This window comes from Anopheles arabiensis, chromosome 2 (assembly GCF_016920715.1).
Source record: "Anopheles arabiensis isolate DONGOLA chromosome 2, AaraD3, whole genome shotgun sequence".
In the NCBI taxonomy this organism is placed as follows: Eukaryota; Metazoa; Arthropoda; class Insecta; order Diptera; family Culicidae; genus Anopheles; species Anopheles arabiensis.
Window position 1 is genome coordinate 111,296,620 of NC_053517.1, and position 20,002 is coordinate 111,316,621.

The following is a 20,002-nucleotide window of genomic DNA, read 5'->3' on the forward strand; positions in this document are numbered from 1 at the left end:
ACGAGAAGGAGGAGGAGGAGCAGGAGATGGAGTTCTGGGTGGAAAGTTAATAAATAAAACCAACACTGCCGCGCAGCACCCCTTACTACACGAACCGGGTCCGGTTTCCTCCGCATCCTTTGATTATGGAGCGTCTTCCAATAACGACAAGAGAGAGGGAGAGAGAGAGACCGCAATAAAATAGCCCGAACAGCAAGAAAGAAGAGCGCGGCTAAAGGGGAAGGAATGAAGGAAGTAATTGGAAATATTTTTTAATCGTCCTCTGCTGCCTTCCCCCGTTTAGGGAAAGTTGGGAAGTGTATGGGGAGAGAAGGGAAGGGTTGGGTAACCTATCAGTAGTAATTCATATGCAAATGGACGTAACGGGCGGCTGCTGGGTACGTGCATTGCTCATACACAGTGCCCTTCCTCCTTCCAGCTCCCAAGGGATCGGAATGTGCTCCGCGGTATGGAAGAGGTTCGATTATGGTTCGACGCCCTCCCCCCCCCTCCCACCCATCATCGGTGGGACATGTTGGTGGCTTTTTTAATCACTCGTGTCGTTAAGCTGATCGAACACGTGGAACCGTTGCAGTCCGTACAACTTCCCCCAGCCCCCGGGTTATCCTTTGTCGTATCATGTTTTTTCCCCCACACTTACATACCACACACCACACCGATAAGCGGTCCATTGATCCATATGTGTCTGGGCGTCTGTTTTGTTAACATGTTCTCTTATCTTCCTGTGTCTCCTCCTGTAGGTTCATCTGTACTTTTCCGCCATCCCGGAGGATAAGGTCCCGTACGTAAACAGTATCGGCGAGCGGCATCGCGTTCGACAGCTGCTGCAGCAGCTTCCACCGCACGATAATGAGGTGAGTTGTGTCTCTGGGTATGGGAGGACGTTTTTTTTGGGGGGTAACAACACTAACGCGGCCACACAATTTCACCCCCAGGTTCGCTACTGTCACTCGCTGACGGATGAGGAGCGCAAAGAGCTGAAGCTGTTCTCGGCCCAGCGCAAGCGGGAAGCGTTGGGCCGCGGCACGGTCAAGCAGATAACGACCACCTTAATATGCGAACGGGTAAGTGTCCTTGGTTCTCTCTCTCTCTCTCTTTCTTAATTTATAATTAATTTCATGTTTCGTGTCTGCTTGTTGCGATTCGTATAGTGTGGCGAGTGTGCGTCTTCCGGCGACATGATGGTGTTTGCGTCACGGTTCGAGCCCAACACCTGCTGGCATCCGGCCTGCTTCGCCTGCTGCGTCTGCAAGGAGCTGCTGGTTGACTTGATCTATTTCCACCGAGAGAATCGGCTGTACTGTGGCCGGCATCATGCCGAAACGCTCAAACCACGTTGCTCCGCCTGTGATGAGGTACTGAAGGATGGATGAATGGATTGGATTGGCTTTGTAGGGAGAGAACACTAATGCTAATGTCTTTCGTTTTTTTAGATTATCCTGGCCGATGAGTGCACCGAAGCGGAAGGTCGAGCGTGGCACATCAAACACTTTGCTTGTTTCGAGTGCGACAAACAGCTTGGAGGACAGAGGTAAGATGCCGTTTAGCCGTTTGTATAAAGGATCAAACACAACGACTATCATGAACCATCTCTATCTCTCTCCTTTTTAGGTATATTATGCGTGATGGGAAACCTTACTGTTTGCACTGCTTCGACGCCATGTTTGCGGAATACTGTGACTACTGCAGCGAACCGATCGGCGTCGATCAGGGCCAGATGAGCCACGATGGTCAGCACTGGCATGCGACGGATCAGTGTTTCGCCTGCAGCACCTGTCGCTGTTCGCTGCTCGGGCGTCCGTTCTTGCCGCGTCGGGGGGAAATCTATTGCTCAATTGCCTGCAGCAAGGGTGAGCCACCGACACCTTCCGATGGTTCCCTACCGGCTGCGGCAGCTCTCCTGCACGGGAACGCTCGAAACAATCGAACGCTCGACGAGCAGCAGCAGCGTGACGATGCTCATCGAAGCTCACAGCCGTCCCACACTGCAGCCCGTTCGCCGGAACCGTTACGAAGTCCCGATCGAGGCACGGGACGCCTTTCACCTCCGCACACGGAAGTAAGCAACGGAGGCGAATCAACGATCGATGGTAACGGAAACGATGAGATGACGCTTTCCTGCTACACTGCAGCGACCAGCATCACGACGTCGATGTCGGCTGCGACGGGTAATACCAGCACGACACTTGCCACTACTGCCACCAACAACACGGCACCCGAGTCGGCCACACTGCACGCCACCGAGCACGAAGTACAAAGCCATGAGGCCGCCAGCACCGTCGGTAGCGATCGTGATCATCATCTGCGCAGTCCCGCTTTCAATGGGACGACAACGGACAACGGTACGGGGACGGCGGGTGGCGGTGTAGGCGACTCGAACCGGCACCGTATTCCGCAGTGTTCGCCCGAATTGAACCGACTGTTGCACAAAGATCGCAGTCGTCAACCGCTGGATCTGACCGACCTGGGGCACAGTTTGGAACAGCACTGGCAGTCGGAGCGTACGGGAAGTGAAACGATCTCGATCGCTACGGCTACTGCTACGGTAAGAACGCAGGTGACGGGACCGATTGCCGGTGGTAATGGAAATGGTCCGACCGGTGGTGGACCAATCCTAACGTCCTCAATGCCGGAGCTGAATCGATGTTTAGCGGCAGCGGGCTCGGGTGGATCGCCGAGCTTCAGTGGTACCAACAGTCCGACGCCGATGCCGATCGAGGACAGTGTCGTTGCGAACGGGGGCGACGATGCGGACGAACAGAACCAAAACGCCTCGGACGCGTCCCATTCGATCGTGGAGCTTCCGACGCCACCGCCAATAGGTAAATAGGTGGAAGCATACTCATTTGTATAGTACGATTGTTAATTTATTTGTTATCATCCTTTTCAGTTATCAAGAAGGAAGTACGGTTTGAGGGAGATTTCCAAGACTCGTTGCCCCGCACCAAGAGCTACTGCCAGCGGAACGGTGGACAGCGTAACCGAGCAGCCAAATCGTCCAAGCGGAGAACGGACTACGATCGCTACGAGCATGGATCTTCGTCCTCCTCCTCCCGCCGCCATCATCATTCGGTATCGCAGCAGCAGCAGCACGATCGCAGCGGCGGTGATCGTCACGGGTCTAGCTCCTCCGGCAGCAGACGATCACCTCGTCGCCGACGCCATACTTCCCGCGACGAGCCGAGCCACCACCATCAGCGGAGAAGCAGCTATGCATCGGATGACGATGAGCTGGCCGAGGACGAAACGGACAACTACCACCATCGGCGCCATCATCATTCGCATCAGCGCGAGCAGCAGCGCCCGGTGGATGATTCGGATGCGCGCAGCGTCTGCTCCACCTGCTCCTCCAGCTCGTCCAGTGCCGATGACGATGTGTACGAGCTGCCCCTGCGCCGCACCTCGTACGGTGGCACGAGGATACACTATATGCCAAACAACTCGCTGGCCTGCGCTAGAAAGCGGAAGCAGCTGCAGACGTCTTCCGGTGTCGCCGGTCAGCATTATGAGAAGGACAATAAGAATTGTATCATATCGTAGATAAGCATGGTTGTTGCGAGTGTGTGCAAGTGTGCGTGTGTGTGTGTGCGTGTTGTGTTCATGTTCCAAAACTCTCTGTTACATATCTTTCTTGTCTGGTGGGGCTTTTCCCGCAACTAGGTTTACGATTTGAACGTGAAAGCAATATTAAAATAAAAAGTAAGCAAAGAATGGTCGAAGAAATGAATCGGTTTTATATTCACTATATCTTATTGCTATTTTACTATTTTAAAGAACGAGACTTTCCTTATTTAGCATAATATTTCAGTAAAATCATATTTACGTTAAGATTGTACGGCGCAACCGCCAAAGCTCAACCGTTTCAAACTTCCGAAGCTTCCGTTTGTTTCCAATAGATGGCGTCCTCGCGGAATGAGCTTTCTTCATTCCGGCACAATTTTGTTGCTTGGGAACGGCACGGACTGACAGTTCGGTGTGAAAATTGCATGCATGCAACAGTTTGTTTACGTCGATGATTTTCGTGTTTTATTTTGCACGTAATTTGCGTTTAAAAGTACAGAAAAACCGTGTTCACACTTTCCAACGATCGTTTGCTACAGTGCAGCACTGTTTGGTGGACCGAAATCGGTCAAAGTTCGAGCCGTTCGTAGCTCCTTGTGTATCCCTAGCTTAACCTAGCTTATCGTGCGGCCCCCGGTTTCCCGCTACCGGCTAAAGGATTTCAAACTTATGGCCCTGAAGTTGGCCTAGTTAGCTCTTAGGTAAGTGGAGAATATTTGCCATTCTATAGCACAAGCAGGTCGCTCACTCGTTGCTGCGCTCTGGCTTCCTAAAGGACGTCCTCTTGTTTCACAAAACTTAACACACGGGAGGTTGTGTTGCTCACTTTTCGGGCAATTTGATAACGGGTTTGTGTGGTTCGTCCCAGTACAGCTCACAGTGCTCGATTAGGATGCTTTCAGATCGTCGGAAGGCGCTGCTCATTCTTCGTAGCATTTTCGGTGGCAGTTTGCGTACCAACGCACAGGACGCCACAACCGGAGACTGCACCAAACGGCTCAATTTGTCCGCACTGTCGACCTGTGGTAGATGAGGAATCATCGTTAGTGTTCTGTCCTTATCTTTTCAAACACTGGTTACACTATTACCCTTACCCGTATAATGTAGATGTCGTGCTCGAGACAGAACGCTTCCAGCAGCACCTCCTGCATGTGGCTACCACTCTCACCGTGGTCGTCGAACGGTGCCAGAAAGCAAAAATTGTACAACTCCGGATTGGCCGCCAAGCTGCGTACGGCACTGGCCAACCCAACAACTAGCCGCTTATCCTCCAGCGCGCTCAACAGTGCCTTCCTCGCGCTCGATCCGATCCCAACCGTGTGGAAACCGTTCGACTCCATCATCTTTCCTTCATCCGATGCCTTCAGGACCATGGTACGCTTTGACTGATGATTGCCAGACGTGGATGCCAGTTCGTCCACACACGCACAAGCACGTGATGCACCACCTTCTCTGGAATGCCGTCTACTTTCACCCTTCCACCCCAAGTAGTCCAAGCTCAAACGCGCGCCCGCTCTCCGTTGGGCAAGGTTGTGAAATGGCGCTGGATGATGGCCTACTACTTGGTGCTTGCAATTGCAACTCGTTCTCTAAACAAACGAGAAAGTTGCCGTTTGTTATCTTTGGCAAACACACTTCACACCCGTGCACACGTCTTCAATTAGAAATGTCTATTCTGTTCGCTAAACACTTTCAAACTCGCGGACGAGACAAACACAAGCACGCGCGCCCACCCGATAAAGATTGCTACACTCTCGCGCTCTGTTCCGGTTGTTCGAAGCACAATGAATCAGCGTTTGCTGCGGCAAGGTACTTTTATGCCCGTAATACTAGGTCGCGATCGTCTCACCAACACACACACACGCCTCGTCGCGAGGGCACACTCGTTCGGAATTCGCGACGCCTGCTATATCCACTTTCCATGAATGAACTCTAATGCCAATGGGGGGGATGGTGTATTGCCGCACTTGCGCAATGGACAAGCATTTTTATCAGCTGTGGTGCGGGCGACCGTGCACCGAAACGGGTATGAACCTGTACGAACGTGAATCATTTGGAAAAAAGGGGTACATCCTCCCCGTTTTCGGCCGGGAGGGCACGCCGTCCAAGAGAGGGGCTCGCATGAAGCTCGAATGATGCAACATATTCGTAGTTTTGCGGGCTTATTCTAGCGTATTTCAAAGGGGTCGCAACGCGCCTGGTCATGTGATCGCGCTAACAGAAGAAAGCGCAGAATGCAATGTTTGGATGGGAGCATCCCGTCAAGCCGGTCTGTGAATGAAATTCCAATTGGAAAATGGAAGGACCCCTCCACGTGACACACACGATTGAACATGTGAAAACAGAATGGGAGTCCCAGAAAATTCCATCTGCTATGTTTTGCTCGTTCCATTAGTGCCCTTTTTGTACCGACCAAGTCCCATAAAAGAATGCCGATTTTATATCACTGCGGCTGATAATGTACTCCTCGTAGCTGTTATCAGGAAATGAGGAAATAGCTCGACTGTTATCGAAATCAGAATCGCGACGTGCATTCTTTCCCTTATTATTATTGTCCCTATTGTTCCAAAAACATTGCAAAAAGGGGACGGTTTCGGGTTGGGTTCGTTTTCCTTTCCCGGAATCCCCCTAAATACTGTGACTAATGCTTGCTGGTATTGTGATATCTCATAGTCGAAGCACGCCCACAGAAAGGAGAAGTCTCATGTGATTATGAATTTCATTCACAAAAGTTGTCTCGTTTGCTTTATTACACATGTTTAGTTGGGGGTTTTAAACCTACATTATATGCTGTAGTAACATAAACGGTAGCAATAGTGTAGCACTTGTGATGGTAGTGGTGCCTATAACGACACGCACACACACTTCGGCGTTAATGTTGTAATGTTCTTGTAACTGTTGTAAAAACACTGTGTTTGTAACACTGTCGCGTCCATTTGCATCATCTCCATCGCACTAATAGTTCTTGCTCCCTTAAGTCTGTTGATCACTCGTGCAGCACAATGATTTATCGACGCACACACCCGGTAGATTTCACTTGCACCGTGATTTCGCACCGTAGTGAAATCAAACCGCATTATAGCAATCGATTAGACAGTTTCAGGAATGCACACGTTTTCTCGCTCACTTTTTCTGTTCCGTCGGAACCGTTCCAACCGCTTCGCCATCCATTCGCAGGCAAACGGATCAGAAGGAGCAGCTCGGACATGAGTCTCCTCTCCGCGGGACACTTTGACCTGTCGTCAAGGTGTTTTTTCAGCTTTGTTGTGTTTTCTCAGTAGGCATTGGTCACTGAGGACAGTGCAGGTGGCGAGGGTTACTTTTCTGGTAGCTTAACGATTGGCTTGATTGGAGCTTCCCAATGCTCCTCGCAGTAGTCGACGAGCTGGTCCTCCACGTCGGTGATGGTTTCCGTCCGTCCCTCGGACCAACTCTTTTGCAGCAAGGCACAGGACTCAACGCGCGGCGTCCCGAGCATGCGGCTTAACTTTTCTGCACTATCAACCTGCAATGAGAAGGAAAATGGGAACGATTGTTAGAGTATTGCTAAACATTGTTTTCATTTTGCATCATTACAGTGACACACTCCGGTGCGAAAATAGAACGCATCGAAGCGCATCGTAACGAAAAGTGACGGGGGCGCGGCGACCAAGCGTGTCGAGCGAGCGACTGAACCTACCTTAATTATGTAAATATCATGCTCGAAACAGAACGCCTCCAGCAGCACCTGATGCATGTGGTTGGCGGGATTGCCCGAGGCGGCCAGAAAGCAGAAGAGAAAATCCTCCGGCGTCTTCGAGAGTGCGTTTATCGATTCCGACAATCCGACGATGGCACGGTCCTCCCGGCTTGCGGCAACCAGCGCCCGGCGGACGGTGGCCCCGATCGGTTCCACCATCATCATGCCACCGTCGCCGCCACCGCCACCGCCACCACCAACGTTCTCTTTGCCGGTGGTCGTCGAATCGAGGAACAGGTTCGCCAACTTGGCGTCAATGTCACCACCCTCAATCGTGCTGCTAATGCTGCTGGTACGGATCTTGGTCGCTATCACCATTTTGTCTGCTTTGTTTGTTATCACCACCGTTTCACACTTGGTAGCCGTTATTGCGTAATTCAAGCGCTTGTTTGCGGAGTTTGTGTCTCGCACACGGATATATGGATTTGGCACACGCTAATAGCGTAGCAGGGGCACACACGCGTCACTGTTTGAGTGTAATATAGTCGGCGTCAAACACGAAACACCGTCCCGAGCGAAAACGTTACACGTTGCTTGCTGAATGTAAAATACACGAAGCAAAGTCGGCTGCGCATGCTTTTATAGACACCATCCCCACTCGCGTAAGGGTGGCGCACGAACGCACAAACGACGAACGCGAACGAATGCGCGAGCACACAAACGAAGTCGACGAACAGACCCCACACTAAGGGTGGGTTCTGATGAGGTTGTGGCTGGGTTTGGGACAGGTTTCGCGCTTTGCCCCGGACCCCCCCCCGGTGCGTGCTTAGGTTGAGCTGGGAAAAACCAGACGAACCGTAGCGACAAACGCACCCGACGGGGAGTTTTGGGGTGTGCAACTGCACCCCTACGAACCGGTAGAAAATCCGCCTTTCATGGAAAAATTGGACCACCGATCGATGGAAACTTTATTCGATAACTTGTTTCAATTGTGGTTGTCGTCCTTGGACGCGGAAAGGATACACGGATACACGGGTACCGGAGTGTCAACCGTCGTACCGGATCTTTCGTTCTACCTGTCGAAAGCAAACTGGAAACTGGGCTAGTGTCTGGCATGGCGGTCAGAGACACGTCATTTTACGTCAATGGCCACTCTCCACGGCGACCTTTGATCGTGAGGAAAGCCAAAGATGCTTGACCAAAGTTCGGCATCGATCGTACGGCCTTTTTGAACAGTCAAATATTTGAATGGCTTGAGCTCTTCATGCGTTTCTCCATGCGTTTGCAAGTCATCGTACGCCTATTTGGGGAGTCGTGTAGTTTCATGTTTCACAAATCCGGTTACGGCATCCATCGATCGTGTTCCGTTCGGCATGAATGAAACCGTCGCGGATGGGTTCGCGGATCATGAGTCGTTGCTGGGGGAAGCCACCACTTTTCTGGAAGACTTGCTCCCAAGTTCCCATCTTTATTTTAGTATTTTGCAGTACCAGGCTTGCATTAATAACATTTCCAAATTTCTCAGAATTATAATACCGCGCGAGGGATCTCCCGCATTGGGGATACCCCAGCGGTTGAAATCAAGAAACGCTACCGACAACACAAACAAGTTTTCGCGCAATACTATTAATATAAGCCGTTCAGCGGGCATATCGGCCGCTTGTTTGTTTGTTATTTTGTTAGTCTTGAAGAACCGAACGATAATTCGAAACTAGATTACATTTGTTTTTGTGTCTGCAGAATTGTTTGCTAGAAGTAAGGCGCAGAACTGGTTGTTGTGTGATGGTTGATACTTTTCTCTCGACACAACAACAAACAGAACGCCTGGTTCCCTCACAACGGGGTTGCGCAGCAGACATTAGCAAAATTACTGTGTTTTAACGTATGGGCCGGCAAGAAAAACACCACAGCATCAGCACACACGCAAACAATTAATCTCGTTCTTTTCCCTTTCCTTATCTCGCTAGACACTGCTGCGACGAGAAGAAGCGTGGAGTGGAAGGCACACATAACAACAAAAAACATGTCACAGATCGCGCGTCACGCGAGCAGAAGCCAGATGAATGGCGCTGGCCTTGTCGACGTCGTCGTCCGGGGCTGGCAGCGTACTTTCCACACCAACACAGCGGCAGCCGTTAAATTTCGCACCACAGATGCTGTGTCGGCGGCCCACGGCGGCATTACAAACACTACTTCGAACCATCGTTGGAACCATCGTCGTTACAGCCGTACTACGGATCGATATGATGATGGTGGATCCGGTGGTAGATTCGAGTCGTCGCGTGTTGCTCCCGGCAAACCATCGGATGCTACTGGCCAGTAAGTAAGCCATCGCGATCCTAATTGGAAATCAAGATTGCTAATTAAAAGCTAACAACAATGACAGCGCACAACAATGTTGGATGTTCGATGGAAAGTTTGGAAGAAGTAGTACAGCAGCAACAGGAAGAGCGTAATTAGCAGGATCGTGAGCTGTTCGTTTGAGGCGATCGGTATGCGAGGATCGTTCCATAACGATCGCGAAATGATGGATTGCAGCATTGGGGCTTTATTTTGCGCAGCTATTAGGAAAATATGGCTTTGTATGCTCTGCGACAAGGAAACTGATTTACCGATTTACTTTACTCGAAGCAGGTCATTGGACAATGGCCTAGAATAGCGCATTAAACTGCTAGTATATAGTCGTGCCGAAGAGGGCTCGTCTTTCATGTATCAACTAATAATAGGACGTCACAGCACACAGCACAAATCATCGATTGTGTATGCGCAGTTGATTGTTTATTTTTACGATGCCATGGGCACATCGAACCTGCTCACCATCTCCCTTCGGCGATCGAAACCAATTGGGCGCGTAAATTGGTCAGTACGCGTATACGTCAACCCAACCGGGACTCATGTTGCACTAGACGGGTCCGCCGTAGGGTGTAGTGGGAAACGCGAAAAGAACAACCAACTCGACAAATTCTATTTTTAGCATATTGAAATGTTTTGACACCCTCCGCGTATCGGTTGAACCCCGGGTGGTTGCCCAGCAGTTGCTAGGTGGGTTAATGTTTTGAACGATCAAATCAAACCCCCGCTCCCCTCTTATCCCGCCTATCTCAAATCGGCCATCTTCGTGCACCTTCTGTTGGGAAAAAAACATGATTGCCGTGTTCTGGTGACCGGTTCAAGGTCCGGAATGGTCCGGTGGAACAATTTTCGCGGTAAAGCACTGCAAAAACATGAAAACATTCGCTGCGAAAGAACATTATTGCTGGAACGGATCGATGCACCGTTATTATTGTAACGATGGTGTTGTGGATGTCCCCGATTTCACTTTCGTCGTATTGCTTTTGCAAAACCGCGCACCGTTTGCGGCGGAGTCCACGTGAGTGGTGATTGCGTATCATGCGACATGTGATCGTCGAACGCGCAAAAGTAAGCCATTTGGCATTGTTACTGTGTGTCGTCTGCCGTCGCACATATAATTAGCACATTTTATGTGGAGCTAAAGCCAGGGAATCGTTAAAACAAAGCGTGAAACAAATAGTTACCCTAAACTGTACGCTTGTATGCGCTCCCTTAAAGGGTCCGCCCAACGGTCATTCAACAGAGAACAGAGCATCCAATTTCCTCCAAGACACGTAACGATCGCGTAATATGTGATGGTGATCGCGTATGACCGTTCTCCGATCACCTTTCCTCTCCGAAGGGGGCCAATACCCCCGTCGGTGGTGGAAGAAACGCGACACCTTCTCCAAAACCGTCACCGGTCACCGGTTGCTGAGGTGATCGCACGCACTGATAGCATCGGGCCGACCGATATGCCGTTATGCTTGGCAACGGCAGGCAAAAGGCTACCGAAAAGGGTTTGCCGAACCTCCGCAATCATATCTTCCAGCTATACGGTAAAGATCAACTACCTTTGATCATTCAACCGGGTGATACGAGGCTACGTGACCGCGATACCGTCGCGACTCCGGGGAGGACGGCAGGATAAGGGCGGTTTGGCGGTGCGAATCTTGCTGACCGCAGCTAGTTCAGGGTGGTCCGAAATGTTGCGTACGCGCAGCATAAATCGCACTGTTTTGTCGCCTCTCCACTGTTCCCACACCGGTTGGGACGTGGGACGTGATCGTTGGAGCGTGCACATAAGGAGATGACCCAACCGAAGGACATACCCGTACGGCGGCGGCGGTGGTTGCCAATTGTCGATCATTCGTTTAGGTTCGCGTTTTCATTCCCTCCACTGCTGTGCTGTAATAACGGTCAAGGGCAATGAATATACGGCTGTGCACGTGCACGCTGCTAAAAAGTTCACGGAGGGTCGGGTTTTTACCGTGGGCAATTTCAAAAATGCTTGCAAAAACGCATGCTCTCTTCTGCTGCGTTTTGAATGTTTGCTTTTCTCAACCATTTTTCTTCACCTTTCTCGCAGAAACAGGAATGCGCCCTCAACAACATTGTACGCGAACAGCGGCGGGAAGGATTCGGATGTGATAAGCGTGCGTGGAAAGATCTTATCAAACACGGTGCTATCGCGACAGCACATGACGCCGGAAATCGCACTGCACCTCATAACGCCCGATTGTGCCATCTACCATCAACCCGTCGGCGCCGGCCACCACAACAGCGACAACAGTGGCGCCGATACCGGTTTCTCCGCGGATCCATTTTGGGGATTTTTCTGGCCCGGAGGTCAAGCGCTAACGAGGTGAGAAAGAGAGCGAGAGAGAGCAGGAGAGCCCAATTCGTTTGATCACAATCTCACCGCGTTCCCCGTATCGTACAGGTTTATTCTTGACACGGGACACGTTTTCCGCGGGAAGACGGTGCTGGAGGTGGGATGCGGCTGTGGCGCTTCCGCGATCGCTGCCTTGCTGGTGGGAGCTACCCGTGTCATAGCAAACGACATCGACCCAGGTGTGATAATTTGCTCAGGAATTGCAAAACTGTTTATTTACTTCTCGGGCTTATTCTAATCTGCCGTGTCTTTCAGTCGCATTGCAGGCCACACTACTGAACGCGGAGCGGAATGGGATCACGGGTAATCGGTTGGTGGTTAGCAGCGATAACCTTATCGGCCAAGGCGCCGACGAAACCCACCAAACAGTGGACCGGTGCGAAGTGGTGCTAATAGGCGACCTGTTTTACGATACAGAGATAGCAGCTGATCTCCATCCCTGGATACAGCGACTGGCACGTGCTGGGGCGGAGGTAAGCGAGGACATGTCGTCGGTGCCGGTGATTAGCGGCGCAATTTACTGCAATGCCAAAGATTGTGGCTGATTGTGCAGTGGTGAAAGCGAGGGTGCGAATATTTCATCACATTATTTCGCCTTTTGTCCGGTACAGATTTATATCGGCGATCCTGGACGGCACGGTATTACCGAAACGGGTGTACTAAGCCAAATGGAACTGCGCGCTCGGTACGAACTACCTGCGAATGTTTGCCTGGAAAATAGTGGATTTTCCCATGCCAATGTATGGCAGTTTCGTTTACCCAGCGATGAGGCGTGACACAGGGAAGTGGGCGCGTTGGACATTCCTGTTTTCGGGTAAGCTTATCTTGGTGGGGTGGTGGGTGTGTTAAAATGTGTCGAAGGTGTCGTATCACTAATTAGCAACATTGCTTGGAGTTTAAACGACTTACCACTATCATCGGTGTAGATATGATATGAGAATGTACCAGCGAGTTGCAATAATGTTATCTTCTGTAGTATCTTATCAAATGGAAAGCATTAATCGGTAAAGATATACCATATAAGTCAATGTCGAACGAAAAGCAACAATGAATTGTGCTTTTACGGCTATCAATTTTCAGTGTCAAGCAATAGGCGCAAGTCATCTTGTCTTTTTTTGGGCAAATGGAAAGCAAATTGCGCTTTACAAGATGGTTGTTGTTTTTCTGGAATAATTTGGTGTAGAGAGAAATTTGCGTTTAAACAATATTCAGCTACAGCAGGTTCATTAAAATGAATTTTCTGGCAAAAAAACTAGCTCTTTTATTGCGTTTACAGTGAAAAAACGCTTAAATGATTTATATTAACTGGTCGTCTTCTTTATGTTCAACGGAAAACATACGCTGTAATTGCAAATTTCTTGTTAAGAAAGGCATCGGACTGTTTTCTTATCAAAATATCGTTTTCGTAACCGGATTGTGTAACGACCATTTTGAACGCAACCTGTGGCATCCAATCTCGACGAAATGTTTGACGAGCAAAACAAATGTGCTCATCGTACACATCGATTTGACGTTTGTGGTCCACCTGTCAAAAACGCTCGCTCTGGCCAGCACTGACACGAGAGCAAAGGAGCGTTTCATCATCTTTTTCACCTAGTGACTGTGTTTCTGTGCAATTTCGTGCCTTTCCGTTCGGTGGTGTTGAAACATCGCAAGAAAAACTGAACCACCGAGCCACCAGTCGACGCAGTTTTCGGTAGTTGAACAGTGGAAATGAGCACAACACCCGAAGGAAGGGCCGTAATTGATGCAACAGAAGAATGCAGGTGGTGAAGCGAACGTGCTGAAAGCGGAAGAGGCACCAGACGACCAGTCAGTCATACGATCCTTGTCTCTTTGTCGACCTTGAAAAAACGTGTGTGTCCGTGCGTTCACGGGGGGAAGAAACAGTGAGTTTCCTCGGGTCCTGCACCACATAAAGACCGCCGTACGGGTGCAGTGAATCAGCTGTGTGTGTGACCGTGCGTGCGTGAGTGTTAGTTGGTTGTGTGCGATAGTGTGTGAAACAGAAAGGCGGCAGTGCGGCGAGCCCCCCTTTTTTTCTAAACAAGCATCGAAACTTGCAGGGCGCAGCAAGATGTGCAATATGTTAACTTTCTCGAAGCACAGTGAGCAAGTGGCAACTACTAATACATACGAAATCCGCACCTCGTACGGGTTTACGTCATATCTGACCGCCCTTATCAGTCGCTAGATGGGACGGTGTGTTGTGTGGTGGCAGCAGTGGTAGCCGTTTTTTTGTAGCAGTCCGGATCGTCGCAGCAACGCACGCAGCAACGAAACAAGGCGCAAGCAAATTAACGCGCACTAGCACCCCTGCCGAACGACCGCACCAAGCAGCGCCGTAGCCAGAAGGCCAGGTCAGGAGAAACAGCACGAGTAAACGAAGCAACCGACGGTCGCTGTGCGAGTTAGCAACAGCGAAGACAGCAGCAGCAGCAGCAGCAGCATCACAATCCGCAATCGCCTGCTTCGCTTGTTTTGCAGTGTCTTTCGGTGAAACCGGATGTATGGCAGGACAGGACGGCGACTCCGCGTAGTTGCACAGAACAACGCGCCCGGAAGTGAATCGTTACTCGGTTGATATCCGCGCTGTATATAATGTATATACCTTTCTTCCTTCCGCAATCCTTTTTCTGCCTTACTTCCGTTGCTTTACTGAACACCCGACCGTCTGCATTGAAGGCGTGAACGTTTTCCCCCCAAAAAAGAACAACCACCTAACTCCGCTCGTTACTGGATCCAGGATCCGGTTCAAACGAGTCATCAGCACACGTACGAGCGGCGCTGACGAACATTCACGATTTTTGTTTTCACGGGCAGCTCGCACTCGTGACCATATGTTTAATGGAACAGTAGTCTAAGGGTAGTAATATTAATTGCTGATCGCAAAGAGACCCCTGCAGCGCGCAGCGTTCATCACACAAGTTTGAACTGTGCACGACGCCACAAGTGCTGTAGAGAGTTGAGTCAGTGTGCAGAATATTCCCACGAAATGGCATCATCGCTGAAGAACCACAAGACGGCTGCGGCCGCCGCAGCAGCAACGGCCGGTGCAGCCGGTGCCGGAAAGGGCAACTTCGGATGGTTGGCCCACGTAAAGTACGAACATCTGGTGGCCGGCATCTCCGGTGGAGTAACCTCGACCCTACTGCTGCACCCGCTGGATCTGATCAAGATCCGATTTGCCGTCAACGATGGGCGAACCGCCTCGGTGCCACAGTATCGAGGGTTGACCAGCGCGTTCATGACCATTTTCCGGCAAGAAGGCTTCCGTGGACTGTACAAAGGAGTGACGCCGAACATGTGGGGCTCTGGCAGCGCGTGGGGCTTCTATTTTATGTTGTAAGTAGCAAACGCGGGACGGGAAGGGTCTCGTAACAAATCACTAAATGTGCATCTTTGCATTCCAGCTACAATACTATTAAGACATGGATTCAGGATGGAAACACGGCTCAACCCCTGGGACCTACGCTGCACATGCTGGCCGCGGCCGAAGCGGGTGTTTTAACGCTTGCCATGACCAACCCAATCTGGGTGGTGAAGACGAGGCTGTGTCTGCAGTGCAATGAGCGAGCCGGCAGCAGTACCGGTTATGCCGGTATGGTTGATGGGCTTACCAAGATCTACCGCACCGAGGGTATCCGAGGATTGTACAGGGTAAGTCAATCGGAGGATTCAGGCACATTGTCGAAAGTCAGCTAACGATGCGCCTCTTTTCGTGCAGGGTTTCGTACCGGGAATGTTTGGCGTATCGCACGGAGCGCTCCAGTTCATGACATACGAGGAAATGAAGAACAAATACAACCAGCACCGCAAACGACCGATCGACGCCAAACTGGTAACAGTTCTCCCTGTCGTGGCTGCCCGCGGCGGGAGTTGTGTCCGCTTGCCACCATTACTAATGCATCCCCTTGTTTCTTTTCATGTTGGCCGTTCCCGGTGCAGACGACATCCGAGTACTTGACGTTTGCCGCCGTGTCGAAGCTAATCGCAGCCGCCGGTACCTATCCGTACCAAGTAATCCGGGCGCGCTTGCAGGATCAGAATCATAGCTATAAGGGCACCTGGGATTGCGTGAAGCTGACATGGAGGTACGAACGGGTGTCAGGGTTCTATAAAGGGCTGATGCCGTATCTAGTGCACGTAACGCCCAACATTTGCCTAGTGATGTTGATCTATGAGAAGTTTACCAACCACTAAGAAAGGAAAGGCGCGTTGCTGTGCGGCCCAATCTTTTAAGACACTCTCCTCTCCCACATACCGCGCCGGATACACAATCGATCCGGTACGGTTTCCTCGCCTTCCCCTCGGCTTCCCGTTCACTGCAGGATGAGGTCGGTTTACTCCATTCCCGCTCTCGAGAGAACACCCGTTCTGCTCGGGAATTCTCCTCACAATCCACCCCTGCACGTGTGGCCTGCTCTCACGGCTCTGATACGATGCTCGTTTAGCGTGTAAGTCGTTTCCAATTCCATCGTCACTAACGTGTTGTGTGCGTTCTGTGTGTGCGCGTGTGTGCGCGTGTGTGCCATTGGCACTTCAGCATCGCACATCTATTTATTTGTATCTCTCTCGTTGGCCCCCGTCCATTGGGGGGCGGTCAAGGTGTAGTGTTAGGACGTGTGGAAGCAGCAGCTCTTTGCATCAGTAATTATTATTATTACTATTACGATTGTTGTTATGATTAACGTTATTATTAGTTCTATGTTTAGAGCAACTTTTATAAAAACAAACACCACTTATATACACAAACCTTACCATTCACATCTTAAAAAGCCCGGAACATCGCGGGTATTTCCGAAACAAAAACAAGCAGTTATACTTAAAGCCAATTCTGTCGATGATTTTGCAAAAGCTCTACGTAATAGAAATTTTACAGTTATTTCGTGTAAACGTTGAAAAGGATTCAAAATCGCTGCAATTCGTTTTATTCGCAAGGTCCCGTATTGTGTAATGAAAAACCACACCATGTGTTTCGTTGTCATTTGCGTTGTTATCTTCTGGTGTGATAAATTGATTAGCACAGTGTATCAAGTGGTGTGAGATTACTATTTCGGTTGTCAGAGCAATGGCCGTCTTATCTTGTCACGAATTGGTTGGTTCGTCAGCGTCTCGTGAAAGCGAATCTAAAGCGTAGGAACTGGAATGTTGTGTCCACTTTGAGCTGTGCTCTTAACGACGAACGTGTCAAGTGGAAAACTCAATATAGACAGGAGGAGGAACATGATGCTTAAGCTTTAGCCGTGCCAATGCAAAGACAAGATTCATAGCGCGCTGTAACAGCAAAAACAACTTGAACGCTGAAGTAAAGTATGAAACTTAATGTCGCTTAGAAATTAGATAGTGTGTACACAAGAATGTTACATCCACAGCAAGAGTAGCTACTACTTAAGGAAACTTCAAGAGATAAAGTGGCAACGACATGTACTCTAGTATACACGATCGAAAAACAAATCAAAACAATTCAACAATTATATAAACATGGAGAAACAGCCCAACACAATTGGATTATCTAAAATGATGAACATTTACTTAAAAATATTAAGACGGAAAAAGGATGATTAGCAGCAGATTAGAAGTACAGCAGCACTTTGAATAATTTCGCTTCAGTGTAAGTCTTTTGCATTTCTGAACGTCCGTTCTTCCGTGGTTATCAGTCGCCCAGTGGCTGTGCTCGGTCACCGGCCGACCGATAATGGGTAGATTTCTTTTGGCAAGCGATTCGAGGGCGAGCAAAGCAAGCAAACACGCCGCCAATTCACGTGAAAGATGAACAACAATTTAACAATACAATAGTGTGTTATGAATTGGAATTGCGCCGCAGGCATGAAATTATGGTGGAAGCGAAAAAAACACTGAGAGCGATAAGAAAACCTCAAATCTTTGTATGTTGATGAAATGTTGTAAAATCGGGTGCGCTTGTGTAAATAGCGATGAGAAAATGCAATAACTGAACCGTGGGCAATGCAAGCAAAATATTAACCACCCCCCCCCCCCCTCCAGAGCAGCAGAATGAAAAACAAACGCAATTTTACATCCAAATCAAAGCAATAAACAAGATGAAGCAATCCGGTACACGAACTTAGCCAGCAATAGGACGCTTCTGCGAATGGTTTGGGATGTGACAAGGCAAGATTACAAAGCGTGTGCAAATAACTGTAAGCGCCGATAAAGATGTAAGGTGTTCTGTATGGGCCTTTTTCTATGTTCATCTACAATACTAAGGGTATCCTTTCTTTTCCCGGTTTCTCCACTTCTTTGTCTGTAATGTTTTTTATACCTCTGTTTTACTTTTGTATGGGTAGTGGAAAAAACAAGAATGAATGAACTGAAACTGATTTGATAATGGTGAAGTAGTCTATTTCAAAATGAATAAAAATCTGCAATTCAAATGTGCTCTTGAGCATAAAAACAATCTTCAGTAACAAAACAAAAAAACAAAAATCACAGAAATTGTATACCAAAAAAAAGTAATGTTTTCCCTTTTCTCTGATCTTTCTTTCTCCATCTCAGATTTGAGTCGTGGCGCGGATTCTATAAAGGTCTCGGTCCGAACCTGACCCGGGTCATCCCGGCGACGATGGTTACGTTTGTAACGTACGAAAAAGTATCACACTATCTGTTGGAAAGAAGCAAGGCCAGGAGCATAACGCACTAAACAGGGAACGGAAAGAAAGTGTCGTCTTTTGTGCTCACTCTTCGGGTCGGTTAAAGTATGCTTAACGTGTTAATTATGCCAGCTAGGCAGCTATGCAGCTACTATGCAGTTTATCCTTAAGCAATGTTATATATTACTGCACAAAGTGAGGCGAGACGAGACCACACGACGATGAAGCTTGCCATTGGTCGCTCGTCTACAAAGTTACCAAAAATTATCCCGTACACCACGCGTCTAGAAAGACAAGCCGCATATCGTGCTTCTAGTTCCTTTATTTCTTAGTTCCTTTCAAAGTAAGCAGACAGCTGATACGCTGCACCGGTGCTATCTTATGTCCCGGTCTAGCTGTCCCAGTACAGGACGATTTCGAAGGGGCCAAAAAGCGTTTCCCCCGAACACACAGTTGCGTTCTCTACTTCGCCATACAATGCCATACACCGGGCGGGCACATCACATCAATCGGTTGACGGATATTGTCTTAACAGTTTTGAGCATTTCGTACACTCGACGAAGGAATATGACTTCAAGGTATAAATTTCAAGGTACAGTATAACGTCGTCAGTATAAGACAACTGGACATGGCCTGGATGTGGATGTTTTAGCATACAATGGACAACAGCAAAGCGTTCGTCACTACGATGCAGAAGATGCCGCGATCGCGAAACGCATCTTGGCAACAAGAACAGTATAGGAAATATACTTCCTCGCGTAGGAATGTTAGATTATAAATGCATTATATTTTCCTTGTGCATAAGAAGCATGTGTGACCCATAGTCCGAAGTGATATCACAATTCAACAATTATGGCATCACCGAGAATAGATTTCTGTTGCTCGATGACACACCAATACTGTGCTAAACTGTGCCGGTAGTATCGTTCAGGGACGCGGATGCGCACTAGACGCCCTTGGTGTCAGAGATTTGCCAATCTGTAACTCTGACAGTGCACTTGACACACAAGGGGATACAGTGATTTGTGGCAAATCTTTGTCTGTACCAAAGTTTAGTGCAATATCGCTGACAGAAATTGTGTGATCCTCAATGCAAATTCGTTCAAAAGATCCAGATGCTGCGCTCTCTGGACATTCTTCATGAAAAATGTCCATTAATATATGACAAACTTTTCCTTAAACTGTATAGTAACAGCTCTATTATTGGTTTGCACCACACTGTACCCACCAGAGCCACTGAAGGACGTGCGAAGTCAAATCAAAACAACGTACTCTACCGTCCCTGTCTCTCAAGGGATTAGGCAAGATTGTGTGGAATGAACATCAGCAGCAGCAGAAGGGATACGGTTGAAGCTACGAAGAACATCGACAGGCATGGAAGAAAGTTGCAAGTGAAATATCCATTTTAAAATGACACGTTGTGTG

General features: G+C 49.1%; 4 protein-coding genes across 8 annotated transcripts in view; 2 read left to right on the forward strand and 2 right to left on the reverse strand.

Annotated features, from left to right (window-relative positions):
• The window catches only part of LOC120897127 (protein prickle-like), a 29,912-nt gene extending 26,189 nt beyond the window's left edge, over positions 1–3,723 (forward strand). For both annotated transcript variants that reach the window (XM_040301750.1, XM_040301751.1), the window contains exons 4-9: positions 741–854; positions 936–1,064; positions 1,152–1,355; positions 1,434–1,531; positions 1,612–2,822; positions 2,891–3,723. In XM_040301750.1, the coding sequence (XP_040157684.1) occupies positions 741–854; positions 936–1,064; positions 1,152–1,355; positions 1,434–1,531; positions 1,612–2,822; positions 2,891–3,540 (2,406 nt within the window). In that variant the 3' untranslated portion in view covers positions 3,541–3,723. The remainder of the gene's footprint in view (positions 1–740; positions 855–935; positions 1,065–1,151; positions 1,356–1,433; positions 1,532–1,611; positions 2,823–2,890) is intronic.
• Positions 3,724–3,982: 259 nt separating this feature from the next.
• Positions 3,983–19,918, forward strand: LOC120897132 (mitochondrial folate transporter/carrier). 4 transcript variants are annotated; one of them, XM_040301769.1, is made up of 7 exons: positions 3,983–4,262; positions 9,208–9,559; positions 11,661–11,936; positions 12,015–12,145; positions 12,222–12,439; positions 12,578–12,780; positions 19,809–19,918. In XM_040301769.1, exons 2-6 carry the CDS (start codon positions 9,264–9,266, stop codon positions 12,740–12,742), a joined length of 1,086 nt encoding a protein of 361 aa, XP_040157703.1. In that variant the 5' UTR covers positions 3,983–4,262; positions 9,208–9,263; the 3' UTR covers positions 12,743–12,780; positions 19,809–19,918. The 4 variants fall into 4 exon arrangements, with proteins under 4 accessions (XP_040157703.1, XP_040157701.1, XP_040157704.1 ...); XM_040301767.1 differs by lacking the exon at positions 19,809–19,918 and adding an exon at positions 18,483–18,592; XM_040301770.1 differs by lacking the exon at positions 19,809–19,918 and adding an exon at positions 18,483–18,592 and having other exon boundaries at positions 11,667–11,936.
• Positions 4,004–5,367, reverse strand: LOC120897135. The gene is made up of 2 exons (XM_040301774.1): positions 4,656–5,367; positions 4,004–4,581 (listed from the first exon to the last, which is right to left on the reverse strand). The coding sequence occupies exons 1-2, from the start codon at positions 4,932–4,934 to the stop codon at positions 4,384–4,386; spliced, it is 477 nt and encodes a 158-aa protein (XP_040157708.1). The 5' UTR covers positions 4,935–5,367; the 3' UTR covers positions 4,004–4,383.
• LOC120897134 lies at positions 6,272–7,911 on the reverse strand. Its single transcript, XM_040301773.1, has 2 exons — positions 7,241–7,911; positions 6,272–7,066 (listed from the first exon to the last, which is right to left on the reverse strand). Exons 1-2 carry the CDS (start codon positions 7,616–7,618, stop codon positions 6,878–6,880), a joined length of 567 nt encoding a protein of 188 aa, XP_040157707.1. The 5' UTR covers positions 7,619–7,911; the 3' UTR covers positions 6,272–6,877.
• Positions 19,919–20,002: the final 84 nt, after the last annotated feature.

Excerpts from the sequence above, each read along its gene's own strand:
- LOC120897132 (XM_040301769.1), top strand. The coding sequence starts at position 9,264 with ATGTCACAGATCGCGCGTCACGCGAGCAGAAGCCAGATGAATGGCGCT. Across the intron at positions 9,560-11,660 it reads CCATCGGATGCTACTGGCCA|AAACAGGAATGCGCCCTCAA; the intron begins GTAAGTAAGCCA and ends CCTTTCTCGCAG. Across the intron at positions 11,937-12,014 it reads GGAGGTCAAGCGCTAACGAG|GTTTATTCTTGACACGGGAC; the intron begins GTGAGAAAGAGA and ends CGTATCGTACAG.
- LOC120897134 (XM_040301773.1), bottom strand. The coding sequence starts at position 7,618 with ATGGTGATAGCGACCAAGATCCGTACCAGCAGCATTAGCAGCACGATT. Across the intron at positions 7,067-7,240 it reads ATGATATTTACATAATTAAG|GTTGATAGTGCAGAAAAGTT; the intron begins GTAGGTTCAGTC and ends TTCTCATTGCAG.
- LOC120897135 (XM_040301774.1), bottom strand. The coding sequence starts at position 4,934 with ATGGTCCTGAAGGCATCGGATGAAGGAAAGATGATGGAGTCGAACGGT. Across the intron at positions 4,582-4,655 it reads ACGACATCTACATTATACGG|GTCGACAGTGCGGACAAATT; the intron begins GTAAGGGTAATA and ends CATCTACCACAG.